Source organism: Myzus persicae, unplaced genomic scaffold, assembly GCF_001856785.1.
Source record: "Myzus persicae strain clone G006 unplaced genomic scaffold, MPER_G0061.0, whole genome shotgun sequence".
In the NCBI taxonomy this organism is placed as follows: domain Eukaryota; kingdom Metazoa; phylum Arthropoda; class Insecta; order Hemiptera; family Aphididae; genus Myzus; species Myzus persicae.
Genome location: NW_019103622.1, coordinates 36,875 through 54,011, shown reverse-complemented (window position 1 = coordinate 54,011; position 17,137 = coordinate 36,875). Strand labels below are relative to the sequence as shown.

The 17,137-nt window shown below is 28.6% G+C and overlaps 2 protein-coding genes across 2 annotated transcripts; one reads left to right on the top strand and one right to left on the bottom strand.

Moving 5' to 3' along the window:
* Positions 1 to 510: 510 nt before the first annotated feature.
* LOC111034940 (zinc finger protein 271-like) lies at positions 511 to 1,236 on the bottom strand. Its single transcript, XM_022316388.1, has one exon. It carries the CDS (start codon positions 1,234 to 1,236, stop codon positions 511 to 513), a length of 726 nt encoding a protein of 241 aa, XP_022172080.1.
* A 14,649-nt stretch (positions 1,237 to 15,885) lies between these two features.
* LOC111034944 (general transcription factor II-I repeat domain-containing protein 2-like) lies at positions 15,886 to 16,236 on the top strand. Its single transcript, XM_022316393.1, has one exon. The coding sequence runs from the start codon at positions 15,886 to 15,888 to the stop codon at positions 16,234 to 16,236; it is 351 nt and encodes a 116-aa protein (XP_022172085.1).
* The last annotated feature ends 901 nt before the right edge of the window (positions 16,237 to 17,137 follow it).

Genomic DNA, 17,137 nt, shown 5'->3' with positions numbered 1-17,137 from the left:
ATTGTTTTTAGTTTAAAATTTATAAAATTTTCAATTTATATAATATGCTTGTAAATGTAATACAAGTAGACAGTAGTTCATGTTACAACTAAAAAATAACTAATCAGTTTAGGTTAATAGGCAGGCATGGAATGTTTTTTGCACAAATAAAATACTAAACCTATCTATTATTACTAATCGAAATATTTATAATGTATAATATATTCTAGGCTTCCATACCTCTTCCACTCATCGGTTTTTTGTACTCAATCGGAAATCATTGAATTAAAATATTTAACACACCTTAAAGTTACATAAAATCCAATAAAATGTGTGGACTCTGTGGAACTAAAATAACTAAATAAACAAATCTTCATTTATTATTGTGAAACAACTAAACGGAAAAAAGAACACGTGATTTTAATATGATAACCCAGCATCTGTGAAACCAGCCCTTAGATATATATTTGAGATCCACTTGTATGCGTCAGCCTGTGTACCACAAATATACAAACATCGTACATGTACCTACTATTTTTGTCCTTCATGTGTCCTCTTGTGCTTAGTCAAACTGTAGTTATTACCAAACCACTTGTCGCAAACATCACATGGGTATGTATACGTTTTCTCTGCCATGTGCGTCCGCCGGTGCTTTGTTAAACCTCCATTTTGACTGAACGACTTGTCGCATATGTCACACGGGTAAGGTTTCTCTCCCGTGTGCGTTCGTCGATGCTCTATTAAGCCACTATTTCGACTGAACGACTTGTTGCATACGTCACATGGGTAAGGTTTCTCTCCCGTGTGCGTCCGTCGATGTTGTATTAAACAACCATTTCTACTGAACGACTTGTCGCATATGTCACATGGGTAAGGTTTCTCTCCCGTGTGCGTCCGTCGATGCTGTATTAAACCACCTTTTCGACTGAACGACTTGTCGCAAACATCACATGGGTACGGTTTCTCTCCAGTGTGTACCCGTTTGTGCGCTTTCAGTTGGCTAATTTGACTAAAATACTTGTCGCATATGTCACACAGATAAGGTTTTTCTCCTGTGTGTACCCGTTTGTGTACTGTCAGTTGGCTAATTTGTTTAAAACGCTTGTCGCATATGTCACACGGGTAAGGTTTCTCTCCCGTGTGGGTCCACCGGTGCATTGTTAAATTTCTTCTCTGACTGAAGGACTTGTCGCAAACATCACATGTGTACTGACTATCGCGAACTTTAGTCATCTGAATACAAGTCAGATCATTCATTTAAATACTTTTAGTCAATGTCCTTGCTGTTTTCACTCATATTTTATACGGTTTTAGTAAATAATAGTTGCACCAATTATAGATTTACAATTTACAACTTAATTGATTTATGCATGTAATAACAAACTAGTTTTTCTTTAAAAATTACGTGGTTACAAGACCATTATGTTTATGGTCTACTAGATTTAGCGCCAACGCCAAGATTTTAAGCCAGTGTTTGTTATATTATTATTCAACGGCATTATTAGATTAAAATGAAGTAAGACATTAAAATAAATAACAATATTTAATATGATGAACTTTCGAAATGGTCATAATTTATAAGTTAAAAATGTTTTATGTAAAGGGAGATCAAGTGTTCCAACATTTGAAATAATACATTATAAGATTTCATCGCACTATTGTGTCGATGTTCATGAAAATGACGAGTGTATCACGTAGGCCATATTGAATCTGATAAAACGTCGATTATCATTGAATCTTCCGATCGGTGGTTAGAAAACATTGGTGTTGTTATATGAGTAGTTATTACAGTTTCTTTGATATATTTCAAATGTGTTATCGATTCTTTTGATAAATATAATGCATGCTGTTTAATTTTTCAGACATTCGAATTTACCGTGCTACCTCCAATCATCGAGATGTGATCACAAGCGGTCGTCTGCCGAGTTCGTAAACCAATCACACTTATTAGTCGTTACCTCGGTCCTGGTAACGACGCTGTTGTTGTCACCGCCACCGCTGTAGCGGCGGCCGACACCGTTATACAGTATGAAACGCGGTTCGGACTCTATGTTCGTCGTCCCTACTTTTGGTGCGTATAGATAAATTTTAGTCGATTAGATGGTAGGCATAATATTATATGATATTAAATTGCTATTTGATACAAAAAATTAATATTTGTTAAATTATAGATTATATAGTATAGTTTGAACCTTAAATATTTAACAATCATGTAAACTAAAATAAGTATGTACTGTACATTATGATAATAGTTCAAATGCAATTTTTTGTTTTAATTTAGGAAATAAGAAAAGACGCAATCACTCCTTATGTGATCCATGAACTAATAAAAAAAGTAGATACATTTTTTTTTAAACTGAATGAAGTTAATATTTTTGTCCATATTAAGCTTTAATTTATAGAATTAAATTTATGATTTGTTAACTGTTTGAGTTAGGTTTGTCGATCTCATGGTATTCTATCTTTTAACTTAATTTGAGTTCATTATTTTCATTAACTTGCCAAACTTTGTGCAAAAGTACAATATATAGTGTGTATTCTTCAATTGGACATATTTTAGAGCTTAAGGCTCAGGCCTTAATAGTTAACAGATAATAAAAAGTTATTACTTTGAAAATGAAAACCGTTCAAAAATAGAAAACTTCAAAAAGTTTTTGAAACAGAAATCAAAACCTGAATATTTATAAAACAGTTCTCAAAACCTAAACCAAAACCTTTAAAATTTGAAACAGTTTCAATCCCTGACTAAAACGATTCTGAAAATACTATACTCAGGCCATTGAGAGAGCGCTTCCGTATAGTGGGAATCTGCAAAATGCCGGCTGGTAAAATGGAAATCCCAGAAAGTGCCGGGTGGCAGGTAAAGTAGAAATACTAAAAAGTGCTGGGCGTATCATCTGCACAACCAAACACTGAAATCTATACAACGGTCCTTAAAAAAGACAAACTTTTGGTTGCGTTTTATATTCATATTATAACTTCTGTGTATGACGCCTACCTAAACATTTTTCTTTCATTTCATTGTTTTCGTAGAACAGTCAGGCTTTTGAATAGATCCCTGAATTACATTTGCCATGATCGATGAATGCAGAAGTATGACGGAAAATAGTTTTTGAATTAGGTCATTTCTCACAAAAGTTTATTGCATGGATGATTTTCACATGAATTCTCACAATTTTTTTACTCAAGATTTAATCATACAATATTTAAAAAATGTACAACCGAAGTGTATCGCCGAACAACAAGAAAAAAAAAAGTACAGTATAGCCACCAGCCTATTATTTATTATTAATTGTACATTACTTTTGGTATATTTTAAAGATATTTGTTTCCAATTTTTGTATGATAAGACTTATAAAACAAAATTAAATGAAATAACAAATTTAGACTCGGGAATAATTTCGGGGACCTGTATTGTCTGCCGATGGTAAGCTCTCGGGCATACTTCAGTAGCAAGTACCCGAAGCGTATATGTAAACTCTCCCGGGTCTACTTCAATGGTAAATGAATTTTATATGTAAACTCTCTGCCTGTAATAATATTTTCTTTTGTATATTACGGTTGTGTCATTAAATAAAATATGATACGAACATTGAACATATATATTTTTTTTTAAGTAAAGTATATGAATTACGTATAATTAATAATAATCAATTTCTTAGACTGTGAATTATAATTGATGATGTTGACCCGCTTTGCTCTCAATCGAAAAAAATTACTAGTCGTAAAAACCGAGAAAGTTTACCACCTCCCATAGTTTTAAAGTGAATGTATCCTTTGAAGAGGCACCTATGGTGTTGTTCATTGGTTCTTTTATTATTATATTTTCGCTAATAATTTAACAATTTGATATATTCTTGATATTTATCTCCACGCTTAAATGTATATAAATAAATAGGTTTCGTTTACTATGTTCGTAATTTACCTGCTTAAATTAAACTATAAAGACGTAGACATATTTCAAGTTTATATAACATATTCCTATTGTCTTGTTAATATTATTTAAATTTTTCCTATTTCAATTGAAGATTTATGAATACTGCGGTACCTATACATTTTTTCTCTTTTCGATTTGAGTTTCAGTTTGGATATCGATTTCGGCTTTTAAAAGTAAGTTGTAGTTTTACTGGTTTCAAGCTCTGGCTTATTGGAACCGAAGGCTTTTCTTATGCAATATCGTTTCTACATAGCTCCGACATACAGGTTAGGCGGAATAGTGTAGCTCTGGTTTGCAATAAACAGACTTCTAGTTGTAATTTTTATATTGATTAAGTCTATACCGTTACATATATTATTTATCATTATAGTTGTTGTATCTTCGTGTCACTTAACCATTATTATTTATGATGTTACAAAATAAGTTTGTCGGAGTAGTTTATCACAATAAAAACGAAAACATTTTATTTTTGATACACTGAATTGCTTAGCATTATTAACTATAAAACAATACATTTTTTATTTGGACTAAGAATTAATATTATATTTGTTTCAAATTAAAAAAATATAATAAAACATTACAAAATGAAGTTAATTTAGTTTTCGTATTACTTTAAGTTTTATTAAAACTATTATAAGAAATTGTTCATATAATAAAAATTAAATGAATATCTCAATTTGTTTTTCTTTATAAAACTCCAAGAACGTAATTTTGTATTATTATTCGTTTAAAGTTAAACGAACTATTTTTTTTTTGTTTATAAAGAAAATATAAAAGAAAATAATATTTTTATAATTTATACAATATCAGTTTCATTAAAAAAAAAGGTACATAAGTTACCTATAAAAATTTAAATTTTGAATCACTTATTTTTATTATGTACTTCATCATACTTAGGTCGTAATTTAAATAAATATGTCCATGTTTAAATTCTTTAAAATTGTTGATATTGAAAAATATTTCAAAATGAAAATAATGATAAGTAGTTACCTAGTAAATAATTTCCATATTTTTAAAAATAAAAACACATAGGTGGGTACATTTCCACATAGATGACAAAAAATTCAAAGCATTTTGTATAAAAATGATACAAATATACAATTCATTAGCATATATTTAACATATACATATAAGAGAGTAAATGGATCCTTTGTCACTGTTTCTTCTTTTGGTCGAGAAAATGAAAAGAGTACCTATCTACTTTTAATATTGAGGTATTAGGTAAGAAAAGAGCACACAATATATGAGTATATGAGCAAACATGAAACTACAATATTTTGTTATAATAATAAGTCTAACATAAAATGGAGATACGTCAATGCATAATGTATATTCGCCATAATTAATTCCCATGGGATGAGGTCAGATGTGGTTTACCGTATTACTTCATAATTAATGATATCGAAGATAATAAAACGGGACTCAATTTTTTTATTCTTATACTCCATATGTAATTTTAATTTAGTTCGGATGAAAAGTAATCGTTATTATGTTTTTTCATTCAAATATGTGTTTTATGAAAAAACAAAATCCTTAAAGCCATCTGAAATAGGTTTCATAACTATAATATATTGGTGGTCTTAGGCAGATCGCCTGTCGTCGTCGGTTCAAATTCAAAGCGAGAAGAAATATTGGAGGGTGGAGAAACTGTGTACTTATTCATATTATAACAATATAACTTCATATATTATATATACGAATCCTTCCCAGTATACCATTATATTTTTTCTTCGTGATTTGAAAATGTTGTAAATTTATCTCAGTAATAATACAAACAGCGGTTGTAAATGTAATTTTGAAATTTGTAAGCCGTCAAAAAGTGTATAGAGTTAGAAATATGTAGGTACACTACAAGAATATTTATGGGGTGGAGGTTAGTAGTACTTAATCTCAGGACAAGATCATCACGTAAATATCCCTCCAATGTTTGTCAAAGTGACTGGTCACTTACCGTATAAATAATGTAACTGGTAATTTTTTGCTTTAAAAGATTAGTTATGGCTTATACAAATTTAAATCTGTATAAAAATAGAAGGAAGTGTGAGGCCACGGGGAATGCAAAATCAAACGAATTCAACAGCTTACCTTTTATAATGTTCGTTCTATTGTTGTACAACGATAATGGTTATAATTTTTTGAATAAGTTGAATGGAGGCCGTTATACAATGAGTAGGTATGGATATACAATAAAATATAGTAGCTAGTAGTAGGTAATGTTAATACTTTAGCAATAACTAAAAGTCGTCAAACGGTCTTGATATTTTAGACTTGATGCTCGCGACTTTTACAAATGCAAAAACATTTTTATTCATGTATTTTTCAGAAGTTTTTTTAAAATTTGGGATACCAGCTGTATATAATATAGAATAAGTAGAGTTTGAAAAATGAGCTTAAAATCATAAAATATTGTTATTGGATTTCCATGTTAACCTATACACTGAAAATTATAATAAGTTCAAGAATATAAATATACACAATTTTAAATCACATAACACGTTTAATATGATTCTCGCCCTCTCTGTCTGGTTGACACTGAGCAGTGAGTGGTTTGGGCACTGTGAATGACTACCTACGGTGAAACATTAGTTATTCAAATGACATGTCATTCATACAGGCAACGGCGCAACATTGTGGCACACGGTGACAGGGATAGCGGTCCTCGAACCACGTTTGTGGACGACCTGATAGAATTAAGCTGTGATTTTTCTATAGACCTATTTCGGCAGGCGGTTCAGTCACCCTTGAAGTGTAGAAACATAATTTAGTACATTAAATAATAATTTAGTTATTAGAAGATAAGTGTATTTTTCTGTAACCGGTCAGTTTCTGATTAAATTAATGTTAATACAATTAAATATGGAGGACTAATATAATATGCATAGTAGGTATCTCTACATACTAATAAACTGTTGAATTATTTTATTTTAATAAATATGTCTTATTATATGGTTAAAATAGTGTATCCATAACCTCTTAAAAGGACGTCGTACCTGCAGTGATGTCACTGTCCATAAACTAACGCATAACATATAATAATACAATGTTCTACATTCATAAGCATTTTATGATGTAAGTACATTTAAAAACAATCATAACTTGCTATCAAAAATAAGCAGTATATGTGAGGATGGAGGACGAGAGGTGCTAAATAATATTCTTAACTTTAAGTTTTATAATATAGTGAACTCACTGTCAATTCTATATTAAAACGTAACATTATAAAATGGACTTTGCTGGATGTAAAATTACCAATGTTATACTCTAGTAAAATGAAGAAAACACAAAAGGTACCTCCAACTTTTTAAAACATACTTATTAGTTATTATAAAAAATAATTAAAAATACTTGAAGATTTTTTAATCACGATCAGCCGAATTTTTCCCTTCAATATACAGTAAAAATAAGATTCTGAATCTTAGAATACTTACTTAACCCTAAATTTTTTTGTATTTGGTCAGAAGTCTCATGTGGCGATATAAACTTCTATTTTTCAAATTGCGAACTCTCCTTCACCTTTTTTTATTGAAAATTATGATGAGTAGTTATTGAGTTATCAAAATGTTTGTACTACCTAACGATAATAAATAATAATCCTTAAAAAGTGGGATAAGTGAGTAACGCTCTGCTGTACAGCAGTTGTATATTATGCCGTTGTAATTGATGTGTTATATTTGAAGTCAATGAAATATCATTACATACGAAAAGTGATTCTGAGCTGAAACGTTGTGTCATCGTCATCCTAGCATACTAGTACAAAAAATCAAATTTAATACAAATATTTCCAGAAATGTTTGGAAAAGAATTGTGTTCTAAAAATCCTAACAAAAATAATTACATTCTTCCAGTTTCATTCAATAAATAATATTAGTCCATACAACATACAGTCCCAACTTTCGTTAATCTTATTTTCCGATCATAATAATTCAATATCATGCATAATGATAACAACCTCCCCCAAGGCGTATCCACATTCAATCTTTCAGAACCAATAATATTTCACAATCGATCTGTATATCACTCAATCGTACAATAATTATCATATAAAGGCATCTTAAACAAAAATTTCTGGAAAATATTGGAAACCACCTAATTAGTAATTATGTATGTATGTATGTCGGTTTAACATAAATAGGGTTACGAGTACGAAATATTTCACATTCAGTTTTCACTTTCAAACTTGAAACTTTCACCCTTTTTGAAATATAAATATATATTGAACTATATATTTTTTAATTTCATATTGTTGAAATGTTTATAAAATAATTACTAAATGGTCAGACTCATTTTATAACTGATTAGTGATTACTGATTATAAATATTACAGAGTTTTCATGCAATGTTGAAAATATATATTGTATAAGATGTATAATTATTATGTATCTTATATTATAATGTACGGTGTAAGCAATAATCCTATAACATTTTTCATTTAACATTTTACTAAATAGAGGTGTTTACTACACCGACTACAGTTTTAAATTAAAATTGTATTTTTTATCGAAATAAAGTTTTCCAAAAAAATCAATTTTATGACATTTTAGAACCCTAATTGTATATGAATGTGGAACACTAATAGATGTGTTAAAAAAATAATTACATCAGATACCTACGTAGCATTATATAAAATGTAAAATAAATAGGTAAGTGCCCCAAAGTTTATAATATTGTTTGTCACGAGGTTAACATAACGTGGTCACAAGATTCAAACTTCGAACCATTCTTTATTTTTTTTTAATAAGTTTTAAATTTGCTTAATATTTAATATAACTATAAAAAATGTCATAAATCACCAATAATATAATGTGCTAAAGTTATCAAATGTACACTACAAAATCATTAAATCAGAAAATATTATGACTGATATAAAAAAAAATAAGATGTATATTATGCTTTAAAAACTTTTGAAATTTTATTCAATTAACTCGCAAAAACTAATAAGCCAACAAAAAAACATGGAAAATCAACAAAGTTTGCACCTTAATTATAAGTATTTTAATGTAGTATTTTTTTGTAAAGTTTTTAATAGGTTATTTTCTTAAAAATTAAATTACTAAAAAAGGTTATATTTATATTTGTTTGAAAAAACCTAAATGTACCTTAATGGCTAAATATAATTATGTTATTAAAATAAGTGAAATGAGAATTTTATTATGAGTGTGCTGCATTATAATTTTATAGTAGCAGTACCGTGTTAACTATAATAATTAGCACCCTGGGGTAATCGTACTTGGTGCTCCTATTTAACATGACATCTGATGTAGCTCCTTTAGAAAAGTTAAGATTTTGCATATTCAACGTTTAAACACAAACCAAAACTAAAGAAAACAATATTAATAACTAATAAGTGATACAAAACTAATGAATAATTTCTCATTCGTCATGAAAATACGAAGTCGTACATTATTTACAGTGTCATACACTCATATTTTCATACTATTATAAATACACATTTAGGTTTATTATTTAAAACTAATCAGATAGATAGCACAATTATTGTTTTTGACAATAATAATTAAATATTTCTAAATAAAACACACAGCTATAGTACCTACAAATAAAAATAAATAAATACACGATTTCGTAAAATAAGTTTTGTAAATAATTAACTAAAATTAATTTTCTCTTTGCAATATTGGAATTTGACATACAAGATACAAATTAATATTTAAAAGTAAATTGCAAGTTCATAATTAGGGGAAATTGTGCTTAAGGGCACGCTTTTGAAGTATGCCAGTACGTTTTGTTTCGTTAAAAAAATATTTATTTAATTTAATGATTTATTCGCCAAATTCATATTTCAAATCCTCTGTACAAATTTTCACTATAGCTTAAAGTTTTGACACTTTTTTATGCAATTCAATAGTAAATAATATTTTATTTCAGAAAAAAATGTAATTTGTCACATACATGTATGTATGCTACTTTCGTTACATTTTGTTGAATAAGGACGCACGCATTACAAGACTAAATGCTTGGTTCTTAATTAAAAGTTTATTCCCAGCAGAATTTATTTACACAAACCATGACTTGAACTTCATTAAAATGTATTTTGACATTCCTAAATTGTATTGATTTTCATAGGCGAATGCTGAATTAACCCACGAGTTGGACGTACAGTTATTAGAAATGTATAACATATTGAGGAATTTTTCCAACTCTTTTCACTTTTGTCATGAGATATTTAAAATAGATATAAAATATGTATTCAAACATAAAACTATAATAAAATATAAATTTATATTTTAATTTGGCAGCCCTGAAATGTTGGCAACTTCGGCGTTCTTGCCCTATTTTCCCTGTTTGCCCCCTTCTCCCAATCTTAGCACGGCTATGCAAAGTATTATTTCCTAAAAGTCCCAAACCCTTTAAGTATCTCCGTGAAAATCATTAGGTATTTCAATGGGGTTTTTCTTCAGTATAACTGCAATACCTATCTTATCTATAGCAAAATATCATTTGATGACGTGAATTAAAAATAAAAATTGTGCGAACGAATGTATTCCGAAATTTTAAAAATAATAGTTGATTAAGCGGAAACTTAAATTTCATTTTTCTAAACTCTAAATAATTAAACTAACCTCTTAAAGCAGATATTTTTGTATTATAGAATGTAAAAATAAATGTGAGTTACAGTTCAATCAAAAATTATAAAATATTTTGTAATTTAAAAGTAATTCATATTTCTATGGCTCATTAATAAAGTATTTCTGTTAACGACTATTATTAGAAACATCACCTTTTCTAACTTGTTCAATACAAATTCTCAATTTTAAAAATTTGTTTTCAATCGTTTGAAAAAAATATTATTATCTGTACATTTTTCTTTTAAAATTAAAAAAAAAATTAAATTGAACTAACATTTTTTTTTTTTTATGTGTACCTTGTATAATTAAATCGGAATTTTCTTAGAGATTATTGTTGAAAAAACTGTATGAAAATATATTGATTTGCCTCGGAGATATTTTATTATTAAATGCGTTATTAAATTTGAAAAAATACAAATACCGCATTTCCACGCAAACCCAACCAAAAATACCTTTAGGTAGGTCACGGTTTATTTTTATTTGTATCATATTGAGTGTGCGTGTGTTTATCGAACAGTCTCCACCACGTTACCCAGTGCAGGCGCCATAAAATAATATTGTAATTTGTAACATAGGTAGGTGCATTATATAATACACACCTACTCCGCCCTTGCCGCAACGATTGAAATACTATGGCTACCAGTACAGTATTATTATTATTATACTGTTTGTTTGTGCTCGCCTCGTGCCATTGTAGCTATTATTATTATTATTATTACTATTATATAATATATATACCCACAGGGTGATTCAAAATTTACGTTACAGACATTTTATCATATAAATATTCAAAATAGAGAAAAATATATAATACGACATTTTTTGACTTAGAAACATCTACTATGATTTCATAATTTTAAAATTGCTTGTAATATTTTAGGTCGGTTTTGGGAGGTCAACTTTAAAAATCCAAATGGAAACCTATATTTTTTTTAAATAGCTCTCAAGCATAGTTTTGCATTAATTAACGTTCTTCATGCACTAAAATGAATTTAAAAATTGTCTTAACGTTATGTTTGAAAAAAATTATAAGTTCCCATTTGAATCTCTAAAGTTGACCCCCCAAAACCCCTAACATATTGTAAACAATTATTACATTTTGAAATCATAATATATGGTTCTAAATCAAAACACTGTTATATATTTTCAACTATTTTGAATATTTATATGATGAAATGGCTGTAACATACATTTTTGAATCACCCTGTTTAATATGAGTGCATTGTAACGTTATTGTCGGTGCACAATATATAATAATTTATCAAAATACATGCTTTAAGGTCCAAACAAACTGCAGCAGCCGGTCCCGTTTTCTGAACACCTGAATAATATGAGATAGGACCGGGTGATTGTCGGTACATAGATTTGATCAACATTAAAAAAAAATTACAAACACTGTGATTATTGGGTTATTGATTTTTTGACAACAGAAGCATATGTACTCACATATATATATATATTAATTGTGTATGTGGGTAATAATGATCGATGAACTAAAATTAAACACATCCAAAGTACCAAATATAGGTATTTACGTTTTCTTACGATTCTAAATATATAAAGTCATCGGGGTCTAAGCAGGGTTTAAAATGAGAAAAAATTATTGAGGGGACTAATGTATAGTTTTAAGCGTTCCATTTATAATTTTATCTATAATGTCTAATGTATAAAATCCTGATTTGTTAAAGGGGACGCTTTTTAACCGCTGTCAGAGGTAAGGAGACTGAGTCCTCCTGCGCCCCCTCCCCAATACTATAACCGCTGGGTCTAAGTAGTAAGTTCTATCATGTTTGATTTAAAGAACGATTGACTAATGATTTATATATTATGCTAAGGTGATTAATTTACGAAATGTATTGAATTTGCAATCGATGATTTTAAAACCGTATGTTTTTATTCAAATCGTAATGAAGAAGTTAATTAAATCGGACAATTTGAAAAAAAGAGATCGTATATGACGTTTATGTGTACTTGTGACTGAAACAACACTGAAAAGCTAAAATAACAACAGCACGTTGCAAAATGTAGTTCAAAACGAAATTTTATTAGCTAAGGTTAAAATGAATAAAATGCCAAGCTAAATAACTGTTAAGACAGTTACATATTTACATTTCAAGTTATACTCATTTTATAATAAAAAGATAATATTCAAATAAGCCATGTGAATGAGTGAAAATAATAATACGTATTAGACATGATAATATAATAATTATTAATTTGTATAAATATTTTCAATTTCAAAAAATAAATGTTTTAGATTTTTGTACCACATAATTTTAGTTTGAGGGTAAAAAAACGTTGATGCACTTACTAAAAAATATCAACAATATTATATCAACAAAAGTTTTTTTTTTTAAGTATTTAAGGGGACATCCGTACCCACATGTGTTGTCTCCGTCTTACACGCGTACGACATATCTAATGTTCGTTCAACAGATTTAATAAAGTGCTGTTATTTTTTATATGAGAAGGTTATTGACCAAGTATAAAATTATAAGGTAATATAATCATCTAGGGCCCCATGTAGGCTTTCATTGATCCTATTATTTTTGAGTAAGTCATGACCTTTTTGAAGCTGTATATTTTAAAACTATCATAACTAACTTAAAAATAATATTATAAATAAAAAGCTACGTGGGGCCATAGATAATAATCTCAACTTTAAATTTCTTAATAGGTCAATTCACTCTAATATCAAAACTAACAGCACGCTATTGAATCTGGTGAACGAAAATGTGAATGTGCAATTTATGTTAGGTTCAAAATAAATACAATTTTAATATTAACACCTAAAGTTTGAAAAACTTAAACGAAATTCCTCACACATTTTCATCTATGCAATTGAAAAAAAAAGCAGTTTATTGTTAAGCCATATACACATTTTTTCTGAGCAATTGAAGTTCAAATTAGGACGATGGAGTGGGTAAATAAATTAATACACGTAATGTAATAATATTTTATCTTCCAACTATGTATTGTTGTTATTATGTGATCAAAAAACATTTACTGCAGGGAAATGAGACATTCCACTATTTCCATTCAGTTATAATTTTCTAAACCTATATAATTATATTTGTTTTAAATATTAAGACTGATTTAAAATTATTTAAAATAATGTTCTTAGGCATTTGATGTTTTTGAATTGGTTAAATAAAATTTGTTTTTATGTTAATAAGAACATTTGGACTTGGTCACAGAGCTTGGAAATTTAACACATTATCCCATATACACTGTTCCATAGTAATTTAAAAATATTGAAAATATATTATCACATTTTTTATCAAGCTTTGAAAGTGTTGTAAGTATTTGTCAAATTTGGAAGAAAATTTCAAAAAATTTAATGTTGGTGTAGAATATGTTAATGATATCATTGCTTGCAGGAAGGAGAACACTCTTGTGGAAATTGCCTTTTATTCGTAAAATACTAAAGCAGTGCAGTGAGTTAGAAATTAAAAAATATATATATTATACATATTTTTAATTGGTATAGGTACAAGTACCTTAGTTATAAATATAAGTTTTAACGAATATCATCCCTTATAATCGAATATTATGAATTATTCGTGACTGTTATTCTTAGAGTGTACAGAATATATAATATTGGTAAAATGTGCTATTTAATAACGTAATAATGTTTTGGATTTATTATTATTATTAGTTTTTATTTTAACAATACACAATTCTTTGTTATCAAAACATCTTTTTTTATAATATTTTGTATGTTTTACCAATTATTACTCTACAAGAGTTCATTTTAAGTTCATAAAAACTTCAAACTAATTTGGTAGACCAATAAGTTAAGATTACCTTAATTTATTAACTTGTTGAAGCCTTGTTATTGGTTATTAATATTGTTATTGTTACAGATCTGTAAAATATTATGTAGGTCATGGTGTCGCAGTCATACGTATAACATTGGATCAATCAGCCCCCACGGACCTTTTGATTGAATTTTTCATAATTTATTTAAGATAGACATACTTAAAAAATATTATGCCCATTGGAGGAACCTATATTTTTTTTCATAAACAAATAGCTAGTTTTAACTATATTTTTAAAAAACGATATCGTATTTAATTGGTTTTCAATTATATAATATATAAATATTGAACGCGAGTAGTATTGATTTTTGGACGATATATGGTGCCTTTACAAACATGAACTTTTATTGACAACATGTCGACATGTAGTGGTGACTGATGGATTCAACGGTCATTTATTCGGCAAATGCCCTTCATAAAGATGTTTCTTATACAAATAAAAGCAACTGTCCTTTTTCGAAATAATATAATAAACAAAATTACAGCTATATTCTTCTCTGGAATTTTCCGAATGGACTATGTATACCTATTTTAATCCATAACTGCAGGCAATACATCTCGACGTCTTTTAATTTTATTGCACAGTTACTGTAATGAAATACACCACACACACATGCGCACACATGCTGAACACAAACTCACATTAAATCCTCTAGAAGCCCGGAGGCTAAAACTAGAGGTCTAGGCACTCCGTCAAAGAAAAAAAAAACAGCCCAGTTTTCGTTCAAAGCATTTTAACGAAATTGTCGCATTGGCAAACATTTTATAATTATAATTACTGTTAAATAACATTATAAATATACCTCCATGATAAAACTTTGTACGGCTCGGGTGTTATTGAATTTCAAGTAAAATTTTGAAAGGTATGGTGATACAAATAGATACATACCTATAAATATATATTTTTATAGATTCATAGCAATACAATAGTATGCAAACTGACAAACACATTTGAATACGTAACTTGATGTTCTGTTTATTCGTATACATTGTACATTTTAAAATTACTAATCTAATTAGAGGAGGCAACCGTAGTTTGAACCACCTTAATTTTATTAAATATTTAGAAGAACTTGATTGTGAATATGGTGATTTATTATTGCACACAGATGTACGCTGGTTAAGTCGAGGAAAGTGTCTCGAACGTTTTTTTGATTTGAGAAAAGAAATATTAAATTTTCTTAAAACAAATATTACAACTGATACCACTTATTTTGAAAATCAATTAGTTGATAAACAATTTCTATGTTCATTAGCATTTTTAACGGATATTTCTCAACATTTAAATAAACTAAATTTACAACTACAAGGTAGAAAACAAACAATATCTCAAATAATAGGCTTTTTAGATGGATTCAGAAAAAAATTGGAACTGTTTAAAAATGTATTTGTTGAAAATAAATTAATACATTTTCCGTGTTGTGAAGTTATAAAACAAGAATTTGATAATGAATTTAATTTTGAACATTGCATTACCCACATTGATGAATTAATTGTAGAGTTCAAAAGACGATTTGAAGAAATTGAACTTATGCGTCCTCAAATAAATTTATTTAATAATCCTATGGCAGTTGAAATTGAAAAGCAAGATCCTTCACTTCAATTAGAATTATGTGAGTTACAAACAGATCCATTTTTATCTGCAAAAGAGATTGATGTGTCATTTTGGAAAACATTACCAGTTGAAAAATATCCAATTCTAAGAGATTTCGCATTAAAAATGTTATCTATGTTTGGAACCACATACATATTATGCGAATGTACATTTTCGAACTTGAAACATATTAAATCGAAGGAAAGAAATCGTTTAACAGATGAAACCTTGGGACATTTACTAAGAGTTTCAACTACTGAAATAGAAGTGGATTTTACTAAATTGTCTATTGAAAAACCTCATCCTCAAGTATCACATTAAATAATAATTGTAAATATAAATAAATAAAGATAAAAAATAAAATTTTAATTTTTTTTTGCTTTCTCCTATGCACTGCGGCCCGCTAGATTTTAAAGTATTTAAAAGTGGCCCGCTAGTTACTTTGAGTTGCCCATCCCTGGTATACAATATTATTGACGTGTACTAAAAACAAAAAAAATATATGCTCAAAAACACTGTCTGATGATTATAATTTATAATACATACCTATATAGTATATAGTACCTACCTGAAATATTAATGTCTGGGGATAATAGGGTGGGCAAATTTTATCTTTAAAGCCTAGGCAAAATGCAGATTTTGTAAATTACTTTGCAAACTTCTGTCTTCGTCAAGTCATCAAAGAACTCTTTTGATACAATAGGGTTGAATTTTTAGAAAAACTTGGGTAGTACAGCTAACACCATAAAAACATTTGTTTAGGTAACTATAATACGTTGGTTGACATAAAATTGTCAGAATATTAAGGTAACCAAGAGTCTACTTGGACTCAACTTTGATTTTTGTTTTTTTTGTAGAGTTAACTCAATAAACTTGTATTTCCAAAAGTTCTGAAAACTGACTTGAAAATTCGAGCAAGTCACTTGGGAAACGTTGGCTTAGGTCTGATCCCGCTATCTAAAATTAGTTGAGCAAACATTATTATGGACCCACGACGAGTGTGCAATTGTTTCATCACCCGTTATTATTAATATTATTGTTTGAATTACCCATGCATTATAATTTGTAATAATATTTTACCTTTAGTCACAGCTATGGACAATATTATGTTTAGGCACAGGAATAATGTAATTCAATGGGTACAACAATATTATTGTGTACAACAGTTAACTGTGGCGTGCGCTGGTATTTGAAGTTTGGTCAGAGGCAATAAAAAAACCTG